This window comes from Pogona vitticeps, chromosome 7 (assembly GCF_051106095.1).
Source record: "Pogona vitticeps strain Pit_001003342236 chromosome 7, PviZW2.1, whole genome shotgun sequence".
In the NCBI taxonomy this organism is placed as follows: domain Eukaryota; kingdom Metazoa; phylum Chordata; class Lepidosauria; order Squamata; family Agamidae; genus Pogona; species Pogona vitticeps.
In genome coordinates, this window is record NC_135789.1 from 12,110,954 (window position 1) to 12,137,233 (window position 26,280).

General features: G+C 44.4%; 1 protein-coding gene across 1 annotated transcript in view; it reads left to right on the forward strand.

Moving 5' to 3' along the window:
• The first annotated feature begins 271 nt into the window (after positions 1–271).
• LRRC38 (leucine rich repeat containing 38) overlaps positions 272–26,280 on the forward strand; it is a 33,369-nt gene continuing 7,360 nt past the window's right edge. The window contains exon 1 of the mRNA XM_020781261.3: positions 272–10,152. Coding sequence (XP_020636920.3) covers positions 9,336–10,152 — 817 coding nt within the window. The 5' untranslated portion in view covers positions 272–9,335. The remainder of the gene's footprint in view (positions 10,153–26,280) is intronic.

Sequence of the window (26,280 nt, forward strand, 5' to 3'; positions counted from 1 at the left end):
TAAAAAGAACAGAAGTGCTATTATGTGACGTTAATGGCCAATTTCTGCTCTACTAACAGAACTCCATCGCCAAAGCAAAACAACTCGTCAAAATCCACAATTCTTCAGCCTGATGGTCCGCATGTATTTATTCCGAAGTGAGTATTTACATTCCTCTTATTTTCCAAAAGGTTCCCCAGTTAAATGTATTTCATAAACAGATAGATCATATTTAGCAATTTGCCATCTGGAGAACTCCCCTATAAACAAAACACAGAGTTCTTAAAGTACGAAAAAAGGACAAGAGGCAGGAACACAAAAGAGACAGCAGGATAAAAGGGATGAGAAGAAGCAAGTAAAAGTATCTGCTGATGGCCCTCCTGAAAAAGAAAGGTTTAATGACTTCTGAAAAGTTGCTAAGAAAGTAATGAGATGAATTTGCCTTGGAAAATCAGCACAGAGTTTTGTGGCAATTTGGGCAAGCCCGCTTTATTTAAGGCCTACTTCCGTAAACAAAGCAAAGCGGATTATGGCATCCCTCAAAGACAATATGTTGAGCCCCTCGTGGGTGAAACAGCCCTAAGACTTTCACAGCCTCTTTCAGACAGAGAGGAAAAGGACGATGACACAACGCAGGACACCAAGGGGACTAAGATGAAGATGTCAAGGTGGAGTGGAAGAAGCACTGAAGCCACACCCGTTTTCACAATGATCATCTCAATGCAACACAGGGGTATCGGCTCTACCTCTGTCCCACCTCACAACATGGGCGCTATCTAGTGAAACACCTGGATGGGGAGATGGAGCAGATGGCAGCAGCTGAAGTTGCCACATGGAGCACACCTGTAAAGGGTGGAGAGGACCGCCTAAGATTGAGAGGTTGGCATCGAGCTATCCAGCAGGTAACAGTGTCATCAGATGCCGAAGGAAATTGGAATGCTACAAGGTGAGATGCATGACCAATGAGAAGTATGGAGAATACATCAATGCAACCTTCACCCTTGTTATCAAGCCCAGCACCACAAGAATGCTCTGAAATATAGCTGCTTCCAAGCACAATGCAGGTTAGGAAGCTAGACATTGAAACTGCATCCATATAGGGAGAGATTACAGAGGAGCTACACATGGAGTAACAGGCAGGTCCCATCAGCCCTATACAAATACCGTGTTTTTCAGTGTATAAGACTATTAACTAAAAACTTTAGACTAAAAATTGAGGATCGTCTTATACACGGAAGTAAGATGAGGAGAGAACAAAAACAAGTGGAGGGGAATGCAGGGATCAAAGTGATCCTGCAGGGCTTTGATCCTTGCTTTCCCCTCCGCTTGCTAAGCCCCACTTAGATTTCTTAATTTTGGGTTAGAAAAGGGGGGGTGTCTTATACATGGGGGTGTCTTATACACAGAAAAAATTCGATATAATAGATGCACTATGGAAATTAAGGAGAGGCTTATGACAGTACCCTGTGTGGTGTTGTGGATACAGTGATGGACTAGGACTCAGGAGACCTGGGTTTGACTTCACACTCAGTCATGAAAACCCATGGGGTGATAGTGGATTTGATTTTAAAAAATTCTTAGACATCTCACTTATCTTGATAGATGTATTAGGGTAGCTATAAGTTGGTTCTGACTTTGAAAGCGGACAACACACATATGGACTGAAGCAGGCTGCAAGAATCTGGAGTGAACATTTCAACAAGATTGGGGTTTTTATTTTATTTATTTATGTATTTGTTTATTTGTTGCATTTTTATATGGCCCATCTGGCTAAAGACCAATCTGGGTGATATGCAATAAAGAACTTACAGTAACAGAATTAAAATACATAATGCAGCAGAACGGGGAAAATAATAATCAGTTATTAAAACAGCTTAAAATACATACACGTATCAACAAATATTTTTGAAGTTGATTTAAAGTCACATTTTTTTTTACTTTAAGGTAGTCGTCTTTTTGGGTTGGATTGTATATCCTCTTGGGAAAACTTTCAATCTGTTTTTAAACTGTGTTGTATATTGATCAAGGGGACTACATGGGCTTTTAGAATTGTTGCATTTGAGGCTTTTTTCTATGCCTACCCAGCCTCATGCTGGCTGCCTCTCACAGTAACTAGCCACTGCTGTTGTAGTGTTATTTTTAATATTTTTAAAATTTCTTGCAATCTGGCATAGCGCTAGTTCAGTATGACAGATAGGAAAAAAATTCCCTGTAGCCTGAAACATGTACACAGATAGAAACATATGCAGAAGGGGTGGAGAAGGAGAGGGAGCAATGGAGCCAGAGCTGAAACTGACCAGATACATTGGGCACCTACAAACATCTTCCCCATCCTTACAAGAACGTATCACAACTAACCACACAGGGAAAAGCCCATTTCAATTGCTCCAGCTTGAAAAAGTAAAAGCCCCCCCCCCCGCAGTGGCAGAGAAAAGAAAACCTTTGGGAGCAAAAAGGCTTGGACCAATTCAAATCTGCCATTGCATCATGTGGTCAATAAAACAAAATGCCTTGAATTCGCCTGTTTTATAAGCAGAGCAAATCCTGTGGTATTTCAGCATGCAGTCTGAACCATAAATAGAAAATTGAAATGGAATGTAGATTTGATCTGGCACCCACCTTTGTTTTTCTTGCGATCTGTGGTATCTGTAAAATTCTTCCATGACAACTTATTCAAATGAATCAAATTTCTACCTTTCAGCTTTCACAGAATCATAGAAACTGTGGGCCTAACCCATTTAGCTCCTGTAAACCCAACAATGTGGCTTCCTTTATTGAGTAAATCCATATCATGCTTGGTCTTCCACTTTTCCCACTGCCTGCAGCTTTTCCTAGAATTATTGACCTTTCTAGCAAGTCTGGTCTCTTCATTAAAGCATGAGAGCCTCATTCCCCCCCCTCCCCATTTTTGCCTGCTGAGAAAATTTAGGTCTGATTTGATGTAGGATCCACTTGTTCATCTTTCTTGCAGTCCAGGGCATTAGCAAAGCTCTCCTCCAGCACCATGTTTCAAATGAATCAGGTCTAGCAATATTCCATCTACCCCTGGTGATTTATTTCTTCCAAGTGCTTTGAGAGCTGTTTTCCATTCCTTTCTAAAACTGCAGGTTCTTCTTCAGAAATTGCAGGATTTCTCTTTAAAGGGATCTGTCTTTTTCAAATCCCTTCTGTACAGTCCTTCAATATACAGGTGTACCTCAGTTTACGAAATTTATGTGTTATGTAATGCAAAAAATTTGTAAACTGGAATGCGGATTGCCATAGGAACAGGGGCGGCGCTAAAAAACCTCCAGGCACGAATCATCCTGGGGAAACTTCCTTCACAAACCAAAAAAACCCCGGAAAAAAATGTAAACTGAGGCATTATTTTCAACAGATTTCCTTTTGTAAACCGAAAATTACGTTAACCAAGGCGTTCGTAAACTGAGGAATGCTTGTATTGTTTCACCTTCTCTTTTTAAAAGAAATCCTGTTCAGATAGTATGTTTCCCTGTTAGTTTTTCAACATCCTTAATCTAGGTTTAATGTTCCCTTGGACACCCAGTGTCTTATGGAAGAGCTCTCTTGTTGTTCTTCCTTATTGTTCTCTTCTATTTAATCTTGGTCTCTGAAAAACTGTGTTCAAAATTCTGACCCTATCTCTGCCCTCTTTCACCTTTGCTTGCTACCTGTCCTTAATGGTTTGTTCTTCATTAAGGCCATTAGTATGTTCCTGGGGAAAGTCACAAGCAAGACATGAAAGCAACATGCCTTGCTTGCCGTTGGCCTCCTACCTTCCACCGCTAGTGGTTGCTGTCTTGGAATTCATGCTAAATTAGTCTATAAATGAGAACGTTTCATTTGTCTCTCATTGAAACAAACACATGTTAACACTGATGGCTCTGTGTTAACAAATTTGCTGAAGTATAATAGAGATTCCAAGGAAAGATGTTTCAAAGAGCAAATCGTTCGCAGTACTTTCACTTTCAGGAGAGAATCCTGCTTTTTTTTTCATACAAACTCTTACATGTCTCCTGTAAACATGCAGATAAGCTTTGCAAATTAACACTAGAGGGAGCCACGGTTTTACAGAACGTTTTTTTTTTAAAGGCTGAGTGATCTGTACATGATACAAAAGCGAGAGCAGGTGATGCTTCTACTGACCTGCTAAAAAAAACTGAACAAACAGCTAGTATTCAGAACTCTCCTATATACATTTCACTGCACTATCCACAAAATCTTGGCACCTGACTTTGGGCCAAATTCTCTTTCTTTTGCTTCCAACTTTTGCATTGTAGTCACCCATGTTTATTAGGACACCTGGTTATGAGTGTGATCAATTTGCACCTGGATACTTGCATAAAAGCTAGAGATGTGCACGACCACCAATATTCAGATTCAGAATTCAGATTTGAAATTTGGAGTCTTAAAAAATATGACTTGGGTATGGAATGTATTCAGATTCCAAAATGAACCAGGGGGATTTGCTCATTTCTGAAGCCATCAAAAGCAAAGCAAATGAAACCAAAACAAGACTTGGACTGATACGTCTCCAAAGCCCCTAATATTGCTTCAGTGCTTGAGAGGTTGAACAAGCTGAAACAAACAAGCTGGGGAAACAAAAGTAGTGCCATAACAGAACCAGGAAGCTCAGTGCTCATGAAAAGCCCAAGCTCTCCTGGAAACTGCAATCACTGTTCCCTCTGGGAGGGAATTCCTTTGCCCATGTGACTGGTAGGCCTTTTTATTGAATGGGGCAGGTCACAGGAGTATTAAGAATTCCAAACTTCACACAGGAGGGACGAGAGAGAATGAATTTTAAAAAGTGATGGGAGTTTTGCCTGCGTACTGGAGGCCCAGCAGTAGTTGATGTTACTGAATTACACCCGCCCATCCCAGGTCAGAGCCCTTCCCCTGCCCCATTTTTATGTCCCTCCCACTTCTGACATATGTATGGAATATTTGGACACTAATTAAAGTTGCTGGCAAGATAGATCAATGGTTTAGGTCTCTGGCTGTGGAGCCAGAGTTTGAGAGTTCAATTTTCTACTTTGAGTGAGCTAGCCTCTGTAACCTTGGACCAGTGGCACAGTCCTAGGGCAACCCCAGAAGAAGGGAAGGCGAAACCACTTCTGTGTCTTCTTTATCTAGAAAGCCCTGGGAAGGGTCACCATAAGTCAGAATCGACAGCATATAACTATTATTATTAATCAAGATAGGCTTGAAGCGAACTGGTTTATAAGAGCAATAATCCACACCAAATCAAAGCAGATGGAATTTGCATACCCCTCACCCAGGGCAATTTATTTGCAATCCAAGTCAATTTGTGCTTGGCATCTAAATCAATTCGTAAACTTCCTGTTGGCCTGCACTAGAAAATAAATATGGCTGAAAGGATTTTTCTTTTTTTTTGTACAGCCGTACCTAAAATTTGGAGACATGATACGTACTAAAAAGTGGAGGAAACCTGCTGAATATTCAGCCATTTGAATACTTGACATCTTTGAAGTTTGCCTTTCTTCAAAACAAATGGGAAGGAATAGGGAAAAAAAAGGCTTAAGTTCTTTGTGCCCATCTACATTTGATTTTGTTCTGGGTACCAATCAACTTGTAAATTTGCTTTGCTTAACTCTAATAACCAAATCTGGCCATTCTGATCTCACGCCAATCAGTTTGACTCATGTGATTCAGTTAGCAATTTCGGATTTGTCGAAATCTGGTACACAGCTCCAGTGATTTCTATAATCCCTTGGGGACAGCGGAACAGTCCGCTGTTGCAGTCGGATAGTACGATCTGCGGCCGGTTGGCTTTCTGCATGCGTGCATGTGTGCGTGCATTTAAATAAGTGTGTACATTTCTCCCAGTATTGGCCTTTGCGGGGGGGGGGGGCGACTGCAGTATCTGTTGATTTAACCCATCCTGACATTTCACACATTTTATTAACAAGACAAGTGAAATGTTAAAAAGTGTTAAGTCAGAAACAAGGGTGTTTTTCTTCTCCTGGGCTGGAGGTGGGTTGTTGTTGTTGTTGTTGTTGTTGTTGTTGTTCTTCTTCTTCTTCTTCTTCTTCTTCTTCTTCTTCTTCTTCTTCTTCTTCTTCTTCTTTCTCCTCCTCCTCTTCCTCCTCCTTCTCCTTCAGTAGCTCTTGGAATATCACTTCTTTCTTACACCCCAGTTCCACTTCTAAACACCCCCTTTTTCCAAATTGAGTTTAGCATATTTTGGATCGATTGAAATTTGGGCATTTTAGATGAGGCGCGTGCACACACGGATTCATTCGAAAGGGGACTGTGCAACCACTGAGCTATCCAGCCAGCTAAATTACTGCCCCATAATTTGGATGTTTCACGTCATCGTCATTTTAGAATTGCAGAACTGGAAGGGACTCTATGGATCATGGAGTCCAGACCCTGTCAAAGAGGCCCTGGGAGGGAATCCAACTCCCAAACTCTGGCTCCGCAGCCAGAGGCCCTAAACCCCAGAGCAACCCAGCAGAGTTTTAAATGTGAAATGCAAGGTTTTAGAGACAAAATAAAGACCCAGGGCATTTCAATGTGTGAAGTCGCCCTTTTTCTGAAAGACATGAACACGAGTATTCATTACATTTTCAGTTACTAGCTGTCAGGAGCAGTCCTGTTGAATCAGTGGGGGTTCTAGAAGTCCCATGGATTCAATGGGTCTACTCTAGTTGTAACTCACTACTGTACCTGTATTGGATTTCTGACACCCTTTAGGCCTTACCAGCAGGACAAAAAAATTTCCTCAGAAATGCTCTCTGGTTCCCTCTTGTGGGTAACTCACACATTTTCATCCTGTAAACGTACTGTATACAAAAATGCAGAAGACAAAATAGAGGATTGTTTCCCAGACCACCTAGAAGAGAAAATATTACTCATTGCACTTGGGCTGTCAAGTCAGAACCAACTTATAGTGACCCTAAAAGGTAAGGCTTTCAAAATAAGTGAGATATTTTAAGGAGTGGTTTTTCCTGTTCCACCCCCCCATCCAGTGAGTTTCCTTGGTTGAGTAGTGATTCGAACTCAGGTCTCCCAAGTCCTAGCCCACCACTCTTATCCACTACACTGCAAGAAGTGCTAATTATATTACTTGACTGTATCTTTCTAACCACTAGTTATGTTTATGGGAGTAGTTTTAAGTAACTACAGTATATTAACCTGTTTTGTGTCGGTATAAGTTTATGAGTACAGCCAAATGGTTTCATAATCCATTGTAGCTGAGGAGATCCTCTCTTGTGTATGGATTATTTATTTATTTATTTATTTATTTATTTATTTATTTATTTATTTATTTATTTATTTATTTATTTATTTATTTAATATGCCGCCCACTCTATCCAAAGGTCTCTGGGCGGCTTACAATTAAAATTCAATACAATATATTATAACAATAAATAAGATGGCCACCACTAACAAATTTGATTTTGTGGGTGTCTCCTGGTTCAGTTAAATTCCTTTATGAAGTATCTCCTGATAAGATGAATCTTTATTGGCGGGCATTTGTAATGCTGTTTTTTTTTTTTTTAACCAATGATTTTCAAACATTTCTTTTTATTTCTAACTAGTGCTTTATGGAAACTCCACTGCACCTAATATATACAACATGTGCAACAGATTTTTCCCTTACTCGTCCAACACTAAAAGTTTAAAGAAACTGTGTTTAATGGAAACTGAGGCGAGATAAAAATTATTTTCTGCCTTGGACTAAAATCTGACCCAGAGGTGGAAAAAAAAGGGGTTACATTTTTATGCATGGTGAGAAAACTCAGCAATACGCCAATGTTTTGCTCTGAATGCAATGCCATTTTAAAAAAAAGTGTCTTCTTATCCTGCTAACTGGTAAGATACTGAAGGAAGAGAATATTGCTATAACTGTACATATAATCATCCTACCAGCACCCAGGCTATTGGTTCCATTGTCATAATGCTCTAACTGTTGAAGTTTTTCCTGATATTCAGTCTTCTTGAAGTGTGGTGGTCCAGAACTGGACACAATCCTCAAGGTGAGGCTTAACTAGTCCCAAATGAAAGGGGATTAGTTACTCTCAGGATTTGGAGACTCCTGTTAATCCATCCTAAAATAGCATTGGCCTTTCTTGTAGCCACGTCACGTTGTCGGCTCCTATTCAGCTTGTGGTCTGCCATAATTCCAAGATCTGTCTCACTTGTGATATTACCAAGTCAAGTATCCTCCATTTTGTAATTGTGCATTTCGGTCCCCCCTCCAGGTGCAGAACTTTGCACTTAATCCTGTCAAAATTTCATCCTGTTTTCAGCCCAGCGCTCCAGCCTATCCAGATCTTTTTGAATTTTGTTCCGGTCTTACGCAGCATTAGCTGCTCCACTCAATTTTGTGTCATCCTCACATTCAGGATAAGCTTACAGGACAGGCATTACACCCTCTTTGAATTCTAATAACATAACAAAAATCATCTGGTCCTTAGCAGGTCTAAAGATTAGGTCAATACTATCTCAGATGAACAACAACACAGGGCGTATTACACCATGTCGTGATTTATTTGACAAAAATAGAAACAAAATGGAGATGCCATGTGTGAAAAACTAAGTACAGTACACTCTGTTTCCATAGGAATGAAGAGGCAAAGTAGCAGCCACGTGCTGCTAACCAAATGCCCTTGAGTAACAGATCCTCAGCAAGTGTGACCACCTGTATAAAAGCCGAAGTTTTAGCAGTTTGCTGGTTTGGAGCATTCAGGTGTGTGTTAACACAATGCCAAGGAGGAAACGCATCAGCTATGATTGTAGAGAAGCAATTGTTGCTTCCCATCAATCTGGGATGCGTTAAAAGGCCATTTCCAAACACACTTGGGGGCTTTCAAGAGGAAAACTGGACCACAGTTGGCCAGATCGGCTTTGACTGAAATTCCTGCCCTGAGCAGAGGGTTGGGCTGGATGGCCTCAGGAGTCCCCTTCCAAGTCCGTGATTCTTTGATTCTAGACAGTCACACACGAGGCAGGTTGGCAGCCCATACCAACAACAGTTCACGCTTGATTTCTGCCGCCTGATTTCTGTGGGCGTGATGAAGGGCTTTGTAATCGGCCTCGGTTACATGATCTGCCCCCAACATGGTGAGGGTGGGAGCCCCCTCGCTGGCGCTGTGGCCCTTCTTAGCCAACATGCCCTGTTTCCTTTAGAGCCCAACCGTGGAGAGGCTCTTATCTCGCCGGCTGTCCTTACCCTCTCTCCGTTCACTTGTCCTCTGTCTGCACAAATCCTCTCTTTGATCTCCCTCCCTCCCCCTTACTCTCACTCCCGACTCTTTCTCTCTCTCTCTCTCTCTCCCCATCACTCTCTCTCTCTTCCTCGCCTCCTCTTTAGCCTGCCTGCTATTTGATCTATGATATCCGATCTCTTGGATAAAACAACTCATTTCCAAACGCAGGCACACACACACACACACAACCCCCTCTCTCCCTCACACACACACACAAACACACACACACAAGTGCCAGGCATCGCTGCCAAAGAAAATGCCTCCCTCCAAGCGGCCACAGCTCTTCTCTTGACTTGCCGGCATCGTCTGAGGATGTGGCCATGCCTCCGTCTCGGCCGCCTACCGCTGTGGCCGCTCCTCTCGCTGACCTTCTTGCCCTTGGGCCACGGCTGCCCGGCCGCCTGCCGCTGCCTGGACTACCACACCATTGACTGCCGCGACCAAGGGCTTCCCCGCGTCCCCAGCCCGTTCCCCTTGGACGTGCGGAAGCTGCTTATCGCCGACAACAGCATCCAGGAGATCCCGGCCGACTTCTTCATCTTCTACCACGACCTGGTCTACCTGGACTTCAGGAACAACTCCATCGCCGGCCTGGAGGAAGGCACCTTCAGCAGCTCCAGCCACCTGGTCTATTTAGACTTGAGCCACAACAACCTGACCGGGTTGGCCACTGGGGCCTTCAAGTCGGCCGAGAAGCTGATCAAGCTGAGCCTGGGGCACAACCGCTTGGCCCAGGTGGCCGAGGGGGCCTTCGAGAGCCTGGAGCAGCTCCAGGTGCTGGAGCTGAACGACAACCGCCTGCAGACGTTGAGCGTGGCCGCCTTGGCCGCCCTGCCCAACCTCCGGACCCTCCGCTTGGAGGGCAATCCGTGGCTATGCGATTGTGACTTTGCGGGCCTTTTCAGCTGGCTGGAGGAGAACGCCTCGAAGCTTCAGAAAGGTAAGGTGGAAAAATCCCCAGCCACCTGGGCTCGCCTGTTGGCTGTCCGGTCTGTGTGTATGTACGTACGCCCTGTTCTCCGTGGGGCAGATGGTCCCTCCGCTTGGCTCTGTGATACTGCTCAGAAAGGCGACTTGGTCCCTCCTGAATGGCCTCTCTGAACCAAAGTCACCTTCACGGGGAGTCTCTTCCACCTGGAAATTAGCTTTTTGGCCCTCGGCCGTGCAGGGAGAGCCCCGAGGAAGGGAGCGCTCTCAGGCAGCTTGGCCAGATCCACTCAGGTGCCATCAGAAAGGATAGATAACCCAGGAGGGTGCCTCTGGCATGCAGCGCACATCATCCACAGGAACCCTATTCTGTAATGGTTCTGTGAAGTGAAGGGGTTGCAACAAGGGCTGGTCGGTCGTCTGCCCTCCCGTTTCAACACAGAGAGGGTTAGGAAAACCTCTTTTTTTCCCCTTATAAAATATTTGAAGTGGGCCTAAAGTCCTGCTTCACCTGCCATTGTAGATTTTGCAAGGGGTGTGGGATTGTGCGGATGTAGTCTAGTAGAGGATAGAGGGTTGGACTAGCATACGGAAGACCTGGCTTCAAATCTCTGCTTGGCCATGAAAACTCAGTGGGCCAGTGGCACCACGTGTAATTATTTCATATGTTTTGGAAACCGGTATCTCATCCTGCAAACCCATTGTTGTTCGTGTGGTCTCTCTCTCTCTTTCTCTCTCCACGTAAACACACATATTCTTTCTCTATTCCCTTGCTAGTGTTGCCATAAGTCAGGATCAACTTGATAGCAAATAACATACATGTTTTAGTAGACCCAGCAAATAACTGAAAGGTTGCCATACAGAGGAGGGGCAGGATCTGTCCTCCATCATCCCAGAGTGGAGGACACACAACAATGGGCTCAAGTGACAGGAAAGCAGATTTCGGTTGAATATCAGGGAAAACTTCTTAACTGTTAGAGCAGTACGATAATGGAACCCATGCATTCAAGAGGAAATTGGCCAACCATCCATCAGATCTGCTTTGATTTGGATTCCTTGAGCAGGGGGTTGGCCTTACGGGGCCCCTATCCAACTTCATTATTCTATGATTCTATGACACCATAATGGATTGTGTTTATTCAGGTTCTTTCTTTCTTTTTTGTATTTAAATATGTGGAATTCAGAACTCTATGTCCAGAACTCTAACAGGGTAAAGCACTTTAATTCTCACAGACAAGAGGAAGCAGGCTGGCTGGAGAGGTAGAAACTGGGGTGAACAAGGTGTGGAAGAGTTGATTGGTATATGGGGTGAGAGAACTCCAGCCCTAGACAATGAGAAACCTGGTGTGGGTTGCCCACTGGGTCCCATGGGAAGGGAAGGGAAGTAAGACATCAATGCGAGCTGCCAGTTACATTTCCCAAGATTAAAGAAACATTTTCGAAGTTACTGCTCGGTTGAAATATCCCTTGGAATTCTGAATTCAGTGCCTGTTTGTGTGGCTCTGTGCGTGCAAAAGTAACTCAGAAGTCTGAACACCTCTCGAACCACCCCCAGATCTTTCTGCCTTTTTTTGTATCAAGTGATGGAGCGGACATAGCCTTTCTGCAAGGACATGCCTTTTGGCTCGGCTCTGTAGCTTCTGTTAAGACACCTGCACTGCTTTTAGACAAAAGTGTAAAACCGCAGCGAGCTGGGTAGTGCACGATTCTGGGGCAACTAGAGGGCGGACGAAAAAGCCACACGGGGTGCAGCAGCAGCCCCACCGATCCTTTGTGTCTGTGGGGTTAAAATGTTCTTAACCGAGGACACTGGGCCATCTGGACCCAGAAAAAACGCTCATGGAAAAGTCTCGGCTCCTGGTGGTCAAGGAAAAGGCGAGTGGGATCTGACACTCTCCGCCCTCCAACAAACCCCAATATTTTCCCCAAACAGTCACGGGGTGGGGGTGGGGGATGGCTCAGACTGAGGTCCTTGTGTCACGTTTGCACCCACCCTGTCAGTCGGTTATTCCTCGGAATCAGTTCACTAAAAATCAGTTTACTGCTAGGCTTGAGGAAGAGCTGTAAGGAGAGAGAGAGAGAAAGAAAGAGAGAGAGAGAGAGAGTGATGGTGGATGATTGCTTCTCTGTGGTACATAACATCCGTCCCACTTCTGGTTGGCCTTTGCCCGCCGGAGGTGTCCAGGAGACATGTGGACCCCTCACACTTTGTCCGACCTGCTTCAACTTGAGATTCCTGCCTTGAGCCGGGGGGTGGGGGGTGGACTGGATGACCTGAGGGGCCCCTTCCAGCTCTAGGAATCCTCTGATTTTTTAGAAGAGGGCCTGTTAGGCAAAATCCTCCACTCTACCCGCCATGCCCTGTATTGACTGCGCTCTGTGACCTTCCACTCCTTCACCAGGATTGTGCCAGAAAATCATCCCAAAGATGGCAGCTGGGTGAGGCACCTATATCTCTCTCTTTACTTTGGCTGGACTTGGTCAGGGTGGGCGATGGTTCACAGATCAGGAATAGATGTGTGCCCGGTGCATGTATTTGTGATGTCTGTCTGTCTGTCTGCCCTAGTCAAATGTCACTTATTTCCTTCTCTCAACTGAGGACAAAAAAAAACCATTCAGAATTTTTCAACAGGATTTTTGGCATCTCAGGAGAATTACAGAAGAGTCCGTTTGTTGCTGCTGTTTTGCACAGAGAACCCTGTGTTTGAATTGAAACCCCTTGGCCTGAATCCTGTTGAAAAAAGCCACAGACTCGGTGGGCATCCTGTAAGGGGTCCCCCAATGTGCCGGGGTGTCCATGGCATGCTCTGGTTGTGTGTGTGTGTGTGTGTGTGTGTGTGTGTGCGTGCGTGCGTGCGTGCGTGCGTGCGTGCGTGCGTGCGTGCGTGTAAGAACACGTTGGTAAAGGGTTCCCATGTTTCTTTTCCAGAACCGCAACCCTCCCTCCTGTTCAATTAACGAGAAATGGTCCCAAGTTCTGGTTCTCCTGCTTTCCACGTCTGTTTGCTCAGAAGCAGGCCTTGTGAAATGGAGTTTACTTACTTACTTACTATGCAGGTGATACCAAATTGGGGGGCATAGCTAATAACCTAGAAGACAGAAACTAAATTCAAAATGACCTTGATAGGATGGAGCCCTGGGCTGAAAGCAACAGAATAAAATTCAACAGGGATAAGTCCAAAGTCCTGCACCTCCGAAAAAGAAACCAATTGCACAGTTGCAAGATGGGGGATTCCTGGCTCAGCAAAACTACGAGCGAGAAGGACCTTGGAATCATCCTAGATCACAAGCTGAATATGAGCCAACAGTGTGATGTGGCTGCAAAAAGGGCCAATGCTATTTTAGGCTGCATTAATAGAAGTGTAGTATCCAGATCCCGTGAGGTGCTAGTTCTCCTCTATTTGGCAGTGCTTAGGCCTCACCTTGAGTTTTGTGTCCAGTTCTGGAAACCCCACTTCAAGAAGGATGCTTACATACTGGAGCAAGTGCAGAGAAAGGCAACAAGGAGGATCAGGGGGCTGAAAACCAAGCCCTTTCAGGAAAGGCTGAAAGAACTGGGCATGTTTAGCCTTGAGAAAAGAAGGCTGGGGGTGGGGGATATGATAGCACTTTTCAAATATTTGGAAGGCTGTCCTACAGAGGAGGGGCAGAATCTGTTCTCGATCATCCCAGAGAACAGGATGCATAATAATGGGTCAAGTAAAAAAGGAAGCCAGATTTGGGTTGAATATCAGGAAAAACTTCCCAACTGTTAGAGCAGTACGACAGTGGAACAAGCTGAGGCATTCAAGAAAAAATTAGATAATCCCCTGGCAGATCTGCTTTGATTGTATCCGTGCCTTGAGCAGGGGGTTGGACTGGATGGCCTTATAGACCCCTTCCAGCTTCACTTTTCTGTGATTCTATGAAAGTGGGTCTCAATTTGGAGCTGCTCTGTCCCTGGAGGTAGTGCCGTGCACTGGGCAGACGCCTGGACTGGAGAGGCCTGTGTTCTCCCTGAGGCCGTCACCCTACTTGACCTTGAACTGCCGGCAAGGATAAAAGAGGGAGGGGAAGTGCTGTGCCTGCTCACATGATATCGCTGGAGGAAATAAATGTAATAAACAAACAAGTGAATAAATAAATAAACTTGATGCAGGACAAACGATACTTTCAGTTACGTAGGCTAGAAATGAGGCCCCACCGTGCAGTTAAGTATCCATCCTGCAAACTCATTACTGCTCACGTGGTCTCTCTCTCTCTCTCTCACACACACACACACACAAACATATGCATGCGCACACATACACACACACACACTTTCTACATAGCCAGCCCCATGGCCAGCCTCCTCAGTCTCTGGTGAAACTGAGAAGGTCATGGAAAACCCATTTGTTCAGTTCTCCACAGCAGCTCACCAACTGCGCTCACACCAACTGTACTGACCTTGCGTGGTCTTTGAAATGGACGGAGGGGGGAAAGATACCTAACAACACTGGGCAGGATTCCCTGCACCACACTTACTGTTTCAGGGTGGAATTGAAATGGACAAGGTTGGTGAAATTCAGATTCATAAGGAATGTGAGAAATAGAGAGAGAGAGAGAGAGAGAGAGAGAGAGAGAGAGAGAGAGAGAGAGAGAGATGGAATGTTTCTGTAGAAAGCCCTTCTTGAGGAGTCTTCATCCCCTTCCAACTCAGCTTTTGGTGGTCACCAGATGTCCTCAGAACTCACAGGGCTTTTCTGAGGCATCCCCCCTGCCCTTGAAAAGTAAAATATAAAGATTTCCCCGCCCCCTCTGCAAATCTTAGGATCCCAGGTACATTAGACGTGGATGCTAAATATGGTTTTAAAAAAGTCGCATCTGACCCAGAATCGTTTTGAAGAGATGCTTCCTTAATGCTTAATATCTCTTGGATTTGGCAATACTTTTTTTCCTGAGGCGCAGAATTCATTCTAGCATCGTGTCCACGATGGTCTTTTTCCAAAAAAATCGGACCCGCCTAACTTTCTCTTTTATTCGGCTTCACTATTGTTGAGATGTTTCCCCTTTTTGAAGGTCACACGGGACCGTTGCTGTCTCCAACCTTCATTTCCTTTAAATTGCATTACTGTTTCCAGCAAGTTCAAGAAATCTTCCCACATTCGCTCCGAGTATTGCTTGGGGCTATTAAGTCCAGTTTTGCCTCTTCTCTAGTTGGTCTTATGATGATGACCAGGTGTTCCAGGTCAAAGTCATTTGACATATCTAGAAACAGTATCATGTTGGCATGACCAGAGCATCAGTTTTCCTAGGCTTTGTGGGGATATTTTAAGTCTCTCTCTCTCTCTCTGCTTACATTTAGTCTTCTTTGGATTCCTTTCACAGTTCGTTCTTCACCAGAAATCAAACTTAGAGGAGATGTAATAAAACAATAGTTTTTTTTTGGGGGGGGGAAGCTTTTTCAAGCGGCAATGAAAAGCCAGAGAAAGGGATGAGAGGAGAGTGGTAGGAGAACAGAGAGAAAAGTTTCCATCTTCAAATTAAAAATAATAATTGTTGGCAGGGGGTGGAATCCTGCAACACCCTTGGCTAGGTTTGGTGGCAGCCTAGGGGGGCTGCACAGCACACAGTTGGGAAACTCCTCGTTTAGACAGATTTTTATATTAAATCTGAACATAATGGTCACTAGAGACAGTGCTATATTGAAACAAGCCGGGATCAAAACCTATGGTTGGAGCCTGTCATCGTTCATCAAAGGGCAGTTTAACTAAGCATGATTAGTTATGAGATGTAACAGCAAGCTACGTAGAAGAGGGATATGCATTGAGCCCCAAATTAGGTTCAGAGGTTGATTCCTAACTTCAGAAAGTGACCCACCTCTGCCCAGATGGATTTACAGCCAGTCCTTTTAAACTTTGGATTGGAAGTTCAGCGAGACCCAGAAATCTGAAAGCTCACGTCTCCCACTGATTATCATGGCTGTAATGGTTGTGCTTTTTATCAGAACTGGATGAAAGGAGGGAAGAAGGAATAACGGTCAAAGCCACAGTACCTTCCCCGAACGACTTATAAAACGTGCCCTAGGTTTAGAAGACGGAGTTGTTAGTTCATACAATCCCACTTCTTTCTTCCCCTCTCGCCACCTGTGCATCCTTGGAAGACATGATTGTCGGTGTATGCTTTTGTAGGGTCTTAGATCTGAATCAGTCTTTGAGTGGAAAGCCTTTAAGTCTGCCAGCTTTGGAGTGGAGATGCTGAAACATTTTGTCTTGTCCTTTTTGTTCAGTTTAGAACTGGAGTATACAGCCTCTGGAGGCCCAGGGACTGTGCATGTCCATTGCTGGACCTCAGAGGCCAGCACACTCCACTCCTTTCTCACAAAAATGGTGCTTTTGAAATGGGCCAACTTAAAAAAATTGGGCTGGGTGGACTCAGTGCCTTTGCTGCCTTTATTGCACGAGGAGGGGCTTTTGGTTTGTCTGCATGGGTGTCTTATGTGTGTGCTTCTGCCTGAGGTCAAAGGGAGCATAGCAGGTTTAAGTGCAAGAGTGGAGTGGTAGGAAGGAGGGGAGAGAGGGGGTGTAGGGGAAAGAGTTTTTCCTGGGACTTCTCTCTTTGATCAAAACTAAGGTGCCACCTTTGAGAAAGAGATCCAAGCCGATTAAAGGGGGCAGCAGAGGAATAGTGGATGTTAGAGAAAATATTAGCAATTTTTGCTTTTGAGGCTTGTGCTGAAAGATGGGTCTGGTAGTTGTGAAGGAAAATAACAGCAGTCAACAGCAGAGGTATTATATTTGGCAATGAGTTCAGAAACCCTGACTTATATTCAATCTACTTATATGGGTGTCCATCATGTTTATAAATTTTATCTCACCTGTTCCCCTCTGTGTTCTTCTGCTGTAGTGTTTTTTTCAAAGATAGCAACTTTCACATCCTGTGAAGAGTGTCCGGGTAAATTGACATGGCTGGAGACAGATTTCTGTCTATTGTGGTTTGTGTATCCAATTCATCTCCATTGGTTCTTTTACACAGAGGTTGTCCTCTGTGTCCTGTGTGGAGTCCAGAGGATTACTGTTGGCTCTCGGTATCTCAGTGAAACAAATTGGTGTCAATTTGAAAAGAAAAAAACGTGTTTACTCCCTCCCTCCCTCTCTTACAGAGTGAGCATAAAATGACTAGCTAATTGTTGAAAGAAGAGGTGTACAAAGAGCCCGAATCGTTATTGTTTCACGCTCTTTTCATTACTTGAATTAAATCCCCAAACGACATGAATGCATTGTGGGTTTTGTTTTTTGTTTTTTTGAACAATGTTGCTTAATTTGTGCAAACGTTGTTCTCCGTGACATTTCTTGACGAGGCCACCATAAAATGCCTCAAAGACGGGGAGGTGAAGAATGGAATTTAAGGACTTGGGCCAACCCTGATAGGCCACAAAGGAAGCTGAGAAGCTGTGTCTGATCATGGATCAGACTGAACATTGGGTCTGATCATGGATCCGCCAGCCCAATATCTGATTGGTGGCCATGACACCCCTGTTAGGATTCTTTCCTCACCCTTCCTGTAAACACTCAAGGACCAAACCGATGAACTTTTCCATGGAAAGATGGTCTTTTATTCTCTTTTAATTATCCTAGTGACACTTAAACCTTACGATGTTTATCTGCCCTCGTTTAAATTCTTCCGTCAATGCGGCCTTCTTCGGTAATGGGACCTCTTGCCAATTCGTGCCACTGTTGGCAAGCGTTAGCACCTCCCTGCCCTGGGAGTGCAATGTGAACACAGCGAAAGGTCTACCACGCTTAGGCTTATTTTCATTTTCGGGACAATGTTGTTGTTATTGTTATTGTTATTGTTATTGTTATTGTTATTGTTGTTGTTGTTGTTGTTGTTGTTGTTGTTGTTATTATTATTATTATTATTATTATTATCCAAATCTATTACTGGTAACTACTACTGTCACTGTTACTGTCATAGAATCACTGAATAACTAGGCCTCTGACTACAGAGCCAGAGGCTGGGAGTTGGATTCCTCCCCCCCCCGGCCTCCTTGACAGGGGCTGGACTAGATGATCCCACAGGGTGCCCCATCCAGCTTTGCCATTCTAAGTTGACGGTTATTATTATTATTTTGGAGGGGAATGCAGATCCCTTCTGGTTTGGGACCGTTTACTCCTGTGTGCACACAGTTCCTCAAAGAAGAGCCGCAGCTGAGGGCTCAACATCTGGAGGGGCTAAAAATGCCAGCAATCAGGCTGAGGCTGGTCCTTTCTGCACAGGACATCCTCTCTCCGCCACCCCCCCACAGCAAAGAGTCCTTTCCCAGTAGCCTTGGGAGAGAACCAGGCCACCCGTGAACGTCTTTCTGCTCACAACCAAAGCTCTGAGGGAAGACACACCTTTACCTTTGCCAGGGAAATATAGAAGATGTATAGGAAATGTATTCACAATATGTTGTTGTTGTTTAGTCGTTAAGTCGTGTTCGACTCTTCGTGGACCAGAGCACTCCAGGCCCTTCTGTATTCCACTGCCTCCCGGAGTTGGGTCGAATCCATGTTGGCCATTTCGATGACCCTGCCCAACCTCATAACTTATAGCAAACAAGCGAAAACAGTGAAAGGGTGAGACTGGTCTCCTGGCCTCCAAAGAACGGAATGATTTTTCTGCTTTCCTTTCCAAGCAGAGTCATGATACTATCTCAGTCCAGCCCTCACCCCTGTGGAGGCTGTGAGCCTAAACCCCATCAGGGGCTGCATGGCGGTGGGACTACCCAGAGCTGCTGCGCACACAGATTGCCACCATCCCAGCTCAGGAAAGGAAACCAGGCCCAGCATGTGTGCCCTGCAGCAGACTATGTGTGGCTCAGGACTACTTCAGAGAGACCCCAGGTTGCCACAAAGGACACCAAGGTCCTGAACAACTCCTAAGAAGGTGACCTCACCGTGAGTGTTGAAGTCCCCCAGCACCGACTTGGCTAACTCAGGACAGGAGACGGATAAACCCTATCCAACCCAGAAGCACATGGGTCCGGCCACTTAAAGCGGGTAACGGAATCACAGCAGACCATGGCAGCTCTGCCTTCCTTAACCGCTACCCCCCGTCCTGTCCCAGCCTTGCCTCCTGCTGAATATAGAACATCCAGGAGGAAATTGATCACACACCAAAACAATACATGTTTACAATCGTAGGTCACTGGAATGCAAACGTAGGAAACAAAGCAGAACCAACTGTTGTTGAAAAAATTGGTCTAAATAATAGCAAACAGGGTTCTGTTCTGATGGGGAGAGCTATAGTTGCAAAACTGTTCCTTTTATCATCTGTAGAACATTGACTTCCACGGTCAACTTCTGGACCAGTTTCCTTTTTAAAAAAATGTGTGTGACATATCAAAGTGACCCTAAATTTAATTGAAGTCATTCCAGATATACAGAATTTAGTCTTCCTCCACCCTTGTTCGTTGTTTTGGCTTATAGACACACATCCCGCCCCAGGGCCAAAGCGCTCTCTGGGCCGTTTACTACCTAATTATGCAAGCGATGCAGATTGCTTGAGTTTTGCTTTGGAATAAGGATTAGTATTGCTATGCAAGTGAACCCTTACTTCAATCTGGGTGGAGAATTTCTGTTCCACGGTGATGGCTACTGTGTAGCGAGATAAATTTGCTTTCCTTAACTGGGAGGGAGAAGGAGCTTCCAAGACACAGAAGGGTAAGTGAAATGAGGTCAAGGATGAGAGAAAGGAGACACCACAGTCACACTTCAAGGACTACTTAAAACTCTAATTAAAAGTAATGTTAAAAATGCATTAGCCATTAGTAAACAAGGTCACACCGACAGCTACTTAAGCCATGCTCTTAGAAAATCTAAAATGGCAACTTCTACCAAATACTTCAATAAACATGGCCCTAAACAGAAATAAACATAGTCAAGGTGCCTAGCCTTCCATGGCTCTGCATCCCATTCTCATCAAGACTGTTCCTTGAGCACGAGAAAAGGGGGAACCCACAAAACACACAACCCAGAGAGTCTTGTGACGCTTTAAAAGCATATTTCTGAATAAGATTTCATGGAATGGGGCCCTCTTCTTAAGACATTCATTTTCAAGACACTGTAAGACTCCTAAGATTCTCCAGGTGCCTGAGTCAAGGCAAAAGAGGTTGTACACTGTGGATTTCTTCACTTTAGTATCAAATATTTAAAACTGAGATCTTCCAGCATCTCCTTTGAAAACAAGCATCTGGAACTCTGAAACCAGGGAGGTGCTCCATGGAGGGGAATTTCAGACACGTCCCTACACAAGAAGAACTAATTAGATGAGGCACCCGCCCTCTTATTCTTCCAATTATCCAATTAATCTCATCGTTTGAGTGTCCTGACCCCTGGTTTTTGGAATGATGCTCAGTCCTGTCCTGCAATTTAAGCGGCTGTACAGTTGTACTGCGGCTCCGGCAGGCTTTAGAAGACCTAATTGAAAAGAATTCTGGTTCTACAGCCGGCATCTGAACTATGAAGGCTAAGTCGGGGCAGAGACACTGGGGCTTCAGAGGTTCTTTATAGTGAAGCCAAATTCCCCTGGAGCCGATCGCTCTACTTCCTGGCCAAAGGAAGATCATGTGGGTACAAAACACCACCTGCTTCCTGAAGATAGTAGGGGAGCGCCGAGTCCTGTAACACAAGAAGAAGAACAATAAAAAGAAAAATGCCCTCTTCTTCGGTTTGGATCAAGTGATTTGTCTTACAAGTAGGAACTAATTCCCTCTGAGTCAGTTCGCAGCCCATCCACTTTGAATTATATCCAAGTGCTCAGAAGTGATTTTACATATTCATATGTTCCTGTATAATGTGGGTATTCATATGTTCCTGTATAATGTGGGGGAAACCCACGACAATGGAGACGATAAAGGATTCTGATTTGGGAAGTGGGGGATGGGCGTAAAACTCAGTGCCATCAACTGCTGCTCAACATCTAATGCACAGGCATCCCTTCATTCTTTTGTTCCTCCTCCGCCCCCCTCAGTAATTATGCAGTTTTGTCAAATTTCCTAAAGAAAGTTTAATGGAACAGGAATACACTCAGTTACCCCAGTGAGTAAAGTACCTGCTTATGTCATGTTGGTCACCACATCTGCACCATAGGCAAGCACAACAAGCAGGCAAGCAAGCAAGCAAGCAGAACCTGCTGCAAAACCAAGCCCAGAAGCAGGCATAAAACCCTACAGAACAAAGTTGGATGCAGTGGGAAAAATAACTTAGATCCTATTCCTAAATGCTCATGTGACCTGCCACACTCTCAGATACTACACAAGACAATCAACACATCCATAACAACATTTTCCTCCTGACAATGGTGGCGGAACTATTCACAACACATGATAACACAGCTTTCCTAATGGAGACATTTATACAGTATGCACATTTTACATAAGTTATTCACTGTCCCCTATTCAGTAGAAGGCGTTTGTGCCTTATTATTATTTACATTCTAAAATCGTGGGCGTTGTTTTGTCCGCACTTCCTTTCTCTAAAATATCCCGTTCGTCTTGCAAATGTGTGAGTTCTTCGATGCAAAGCGCGTATCTTCTTCCAAATTGTCTCTGGAGGAGTTAACATACTTTGGTCAAGGCTCATCGCTCCACATACTCCTCTCCACAAAGCCGGCTGATGACATATAATTCAGCGGAGCCAACCTTGTGGCACAGTGGTTAAAAACTGCAGTTCTGCGCTCAAGCCTCTGCTTATGGCCTGAATGTGATTACGATGGACTTGGGTAGCCTGCTCAAGGTTCACTCAGCCTTCTGTCCTTCCAAAGTCAGTAAGATGAGCACCCAGCTCGCTTGGGGGCAAAGTGTTGTTTGCGTAATTATGTTGCAAATGGCTCAGAGAGTGCTTTAGCACTACAGAGCGGTGTATAAGTTGCAACAACAACAACAACAACTCAACAATGCAATGCCCGATGCTCTTCCAGTTCATCAGGTTGCTCATTTTAAGACAGTGATTGAAGAGATGATACCAACATGTGACTCTGTCTGCCAGAAAGATAGATAACGTGTGGGCAAAATACTAGAAGTGACACACGTGCAACGTGCAACATGCTCTCACACTTGCCATTTCATTCAGGAATTTGATCTCAGGCCCCAAAATCCCAGCTTCCCCTGAAACCTGGAGGGCAGTCACATTAGTTTTCACTTGAATTAGTTTTGAAGCACAGCTCCCCTTCCCCTCAAAGAATGGGGAAGTAAAAATAAACTAACAAGTCAGACCTGTAAAGTACATTTCATTTAATATTGGGTACCCTGCTTAAGTGGTAAATAGATATGATTTCCTTTTATTTAAAGGACTTCCAAAGATCCTGGCCAAAATTCTCCTATGCAGGTGATGACGTCACTGGGTGGGGGACTCGCGAGCCATTGCCCCAGAGTGGCCTTCGCTAGACATCTTACGAATTGGCCAAGCAGACCCAATTAAGTGGGGAAGATGCATCGTGGGGGGAGGGGGCTCCTGCACAAGTGCCTCCAGGAAGAGAGAAGTTGGCAATTTTACAGCCAAGCTGTGGAGCCCTCAGGAAGGTCTCAAAACAGGCCATGGGCTGGGGGGGGGCGGGCGGGGGTAGCTGGACCTGGAGATTTGTGTTTTTGCTTGCAAAATTCCAAACTCCTATTTTCAACACAGCTTGCAGTTATGTGTTGAGTGCACATCATGTGGAATCTGCTAAGCCCGGTGGTTGTGGCCGGGAGTCTGTTTCGCAGCAGCTGGCAGTTCTGTCTAGAGGGAAATTACATAATGGCTGGTGGTGGTGGTGGGGTTTGGGGGGGAGGAGAGAAAGAAAAGAACCCAGACCAAAAAAAACACAACCCCACCCTATTTGGAAAAAGAAAAGCAGTTCTCTGAAACACGTTAAGATACCTTTATCTGTGACTTCTCCTGTCACTCGATTAGGTTACTTCACCTGCTGCTCTTTGTTGGAAGAAGGTTTCCCCATTTGCCCCAAGCATTTATTACAGGTTCGTTAAGCCTTCCACGGCAAAGTGCCAGTCTGATTATCGCTCTGGATGGGAAGAGTTCCGCTGAATCCCCCCTAAATTCCAGCAACATCTGTCAGCAAGCAGGCAACGAAGCCCGGGAAACATCTGCCTTATGGTTTTTAAACCTCTCCCTGGTTGTCCTTGGGAAAAGCAGACAACCGAACAGCTGGCGAGAGGACAGATACTGGTCTGGGCAGCTTTGGACTGGTTTTGGTGGTTCTCCATGGAAAGCAGGCCTCTGCAAAGCTGCAGAACGGGAAATGGACCCCAGAGGGCTTCAGGCATCAGATTTCAAATGACAAAGATAAAAATTGCATTTTTTCAGGTTTCATAGCTGCAGAAGCACCTCAGAACACAAAACCTTGCTTGATGTATTCGCGAAGGCTTTCACGGCCGGGATCTGATGGTTGTTGTGGGTTTTTCGGGCTCTTTGGCCGTGTTCTGAAGGTGGTTCTTCCTGACGTTTCGCCAGTCTCTGTGGCCAGCCTCTTCAGAGGACTGGAGTAGGAACTCAAGTAGGAACTTGAGAGCATGGACAGAGCAGATCCAACAGAGGGGGAGGTGTTCAGTTTTTCTCTTGAAGGCCTCTGGTGCTGGAGGGCTCACTACCTCCCCCTAAGGTCAGGGGTTCCAGTTGCCAGGAGGAGCAAGGAGCAAAAACAAACAAACAAACAAACAAACAAAAACAAAACAAAAAACAAAAAACATTTTGCTTCTTGCTCCTCCTGTACAGGGAAGCCAAAGAAATACATCATGAGATTCAGGATGTAAAGGGAAAAATTGAGACGCACCCAAACCTGCCTTTTCTTTCTCTAAATTCTCCTAACCCTAACCCAGATTCTCCAAATGTAGGTTGGGTCAAAGCAGAATTAAAAGAGCAGTTCATTGGGAGGAGTTTAACTCCACAGGGGATGGGGGTATTCCTGTAGAGAATTAACATGTTTCAAAATTTCAAAATTTCAAAATAAATAAATAAATAAATAAATAAATAAATAAATAAATAAATAAATAAATAAATAAATAAATATATATATTTATTCATTCATTCATTCATTCATTCATTCATTTATTTATTTATTTATTTATTTATTTATTTATTTATTTATTTATTTGATGGTTGTTGTGGATTTTTTCGGGCTCTTTGGCGGTATACATGGCCAAAGAGCCCGGAAAACCCACAAGGACCATCAGATCCAGGCCGCGAAAGCCTTCATTCATTCATTCATTCATTCATTCATTCATTCATTCATTCATTCATTCATTCATTCATTCATTCATTTAATTTGGTTACTGCCTCATTAGTGCAGATGTGCTACTTGGGTGGTTTCTAATCAGCTGAAACAATAATATAAAAACGGAACCCAAAATGATGAGACATGCCTTGCGGGACCTCAGGGATGCGAGAGAGATCAAAGACCGGTTGAGAAATGTCGCCAGCTCCCTGGAGAAAGGTGAAATTAACTGCAGAACCGAACTTTCTGACATTTCTTTATGTTACTGAGGGTAAAGCCTGGGGGGGGGGAGGGATTCTATGCAGCACCCGCTGGTGGCTAAGGGAGAGTCTTATATCGTGTGGTGTAATAGTAATGGACTAGGACTCGGGAGAACAGGGTTCGAATCCCTGCTCAGCCATGGAAACTCGCTGGACGAGTGGAACGGGTGAAGCTACTCCTTCGGTATCTTGCTTATCTTGAAAGACCTCTCGGGGTCACCATGAATCAGTTTTGAACTGATAGCACAGAGCGACCAGGTATAGCTTGGCTTCTTACTCTGCTTTCCAGAACGTGTCACTGGTTTTTAATCAGCCTGCCCTGGGAGCTTTGAGCCAAGCTAGGGCAAGACTCGGAAGCAGAGATAAGAGAAGTCATGTTATTTTTGGTCTGTGTTTAGTGAGCATCATGCATTAATCTCTAATCCATTCTGTCCTGTTCCTAGATTAATCTGCAAATTGTTACTTTTCGAGAAAAAAAAACCCTCATCCAATCTGGCAGAATATATATGGTTTTTTTCTTTCAAAATACATGCCGCTAAAAGTATTTTCTCCCAAACTTCTCTGTATGGTGGGGGCAAAATATATGTTTTGATAGGTTTGCTACATTTTATGTATTTTTAAAAAAAGTTAAGGATGGGATCTTCACGGATTGCAAAAACCCAGGGACGACAAACTTTCTATCTGTCTGTGAGCCTGGGAGGTGAAGATCAGGTCAGACAGTATTTTGGTCCTCAAGCATCCTCATCAGCTGACAGACAGTCCAGAAGCTGGTGTAATCATTTCAGAAAAACGATCAAGACTGAACTAAATGTCTTGTCCCAGTTGGCAATCTGGCTGGGGTATTTTGGACCATATGCTTCCTTTCCTAGTTACATCTCATGATCCAGTCCATTGCCTAAAATTAGTTTTCAGTTAGAAGGGGAAGCTGAAAAGACTAAAGGCAACTGATAAAAAAAAAGAAAGAAAGCAAAGCATTGAGCCGTTTTGTTTGTGTGTGCATATTGGGACGCCAATACCATAGAGAGCAATGTTGTAGAGAGCACTTTTCAAATACTTGAAAGGCCAGAGCCCCCCCCCCCTACAGAGGAGGCGGCAGGATCAGTTCTCAATCACCTCAGAGGGCAGGAGAAGTAATAATGGACTCAAACTACAGGCAGCCAGATTTCAGCTGAATATAAGGGAAAAAACGTCTTAACTGTTAGAGTAGTATGACAATGAAACCCATGACCTCAGGAGGGTGAATGCTCCAATGCTGGAGGCCTTCAAAGAAAAGGCCCCTTCCAACTCAACTACCATATTTTTCCGTGTATAAGACTATACTTTTGTCTTAAAATCTTTAGAATAAAAATTGAGGGTAGTCTTATACACGGAAGTAAGCCGAGGAGAGAACAAAAACAAGTGGAAGGGAAAGCAGAGATCAAAGTGATCCTGCAGGGCTTTGATCCCTTTCCCCCTACACTTGCTAAGTCCCACTTAGATTTCTTACTTTTGGGTGAGAAAAGTGGGGGGGCATCTTATACATGGGGGCGTCTTATACACTGAAAAATATGGTATTCTATGGCGGTGATAACTGCAGCTGGATTGTGCCATGTGTAATATAATGTAAAATATAATGTGATATTATATATAATATAAAATATAATGTGATACTCGGCTGAGTATCAGGACAA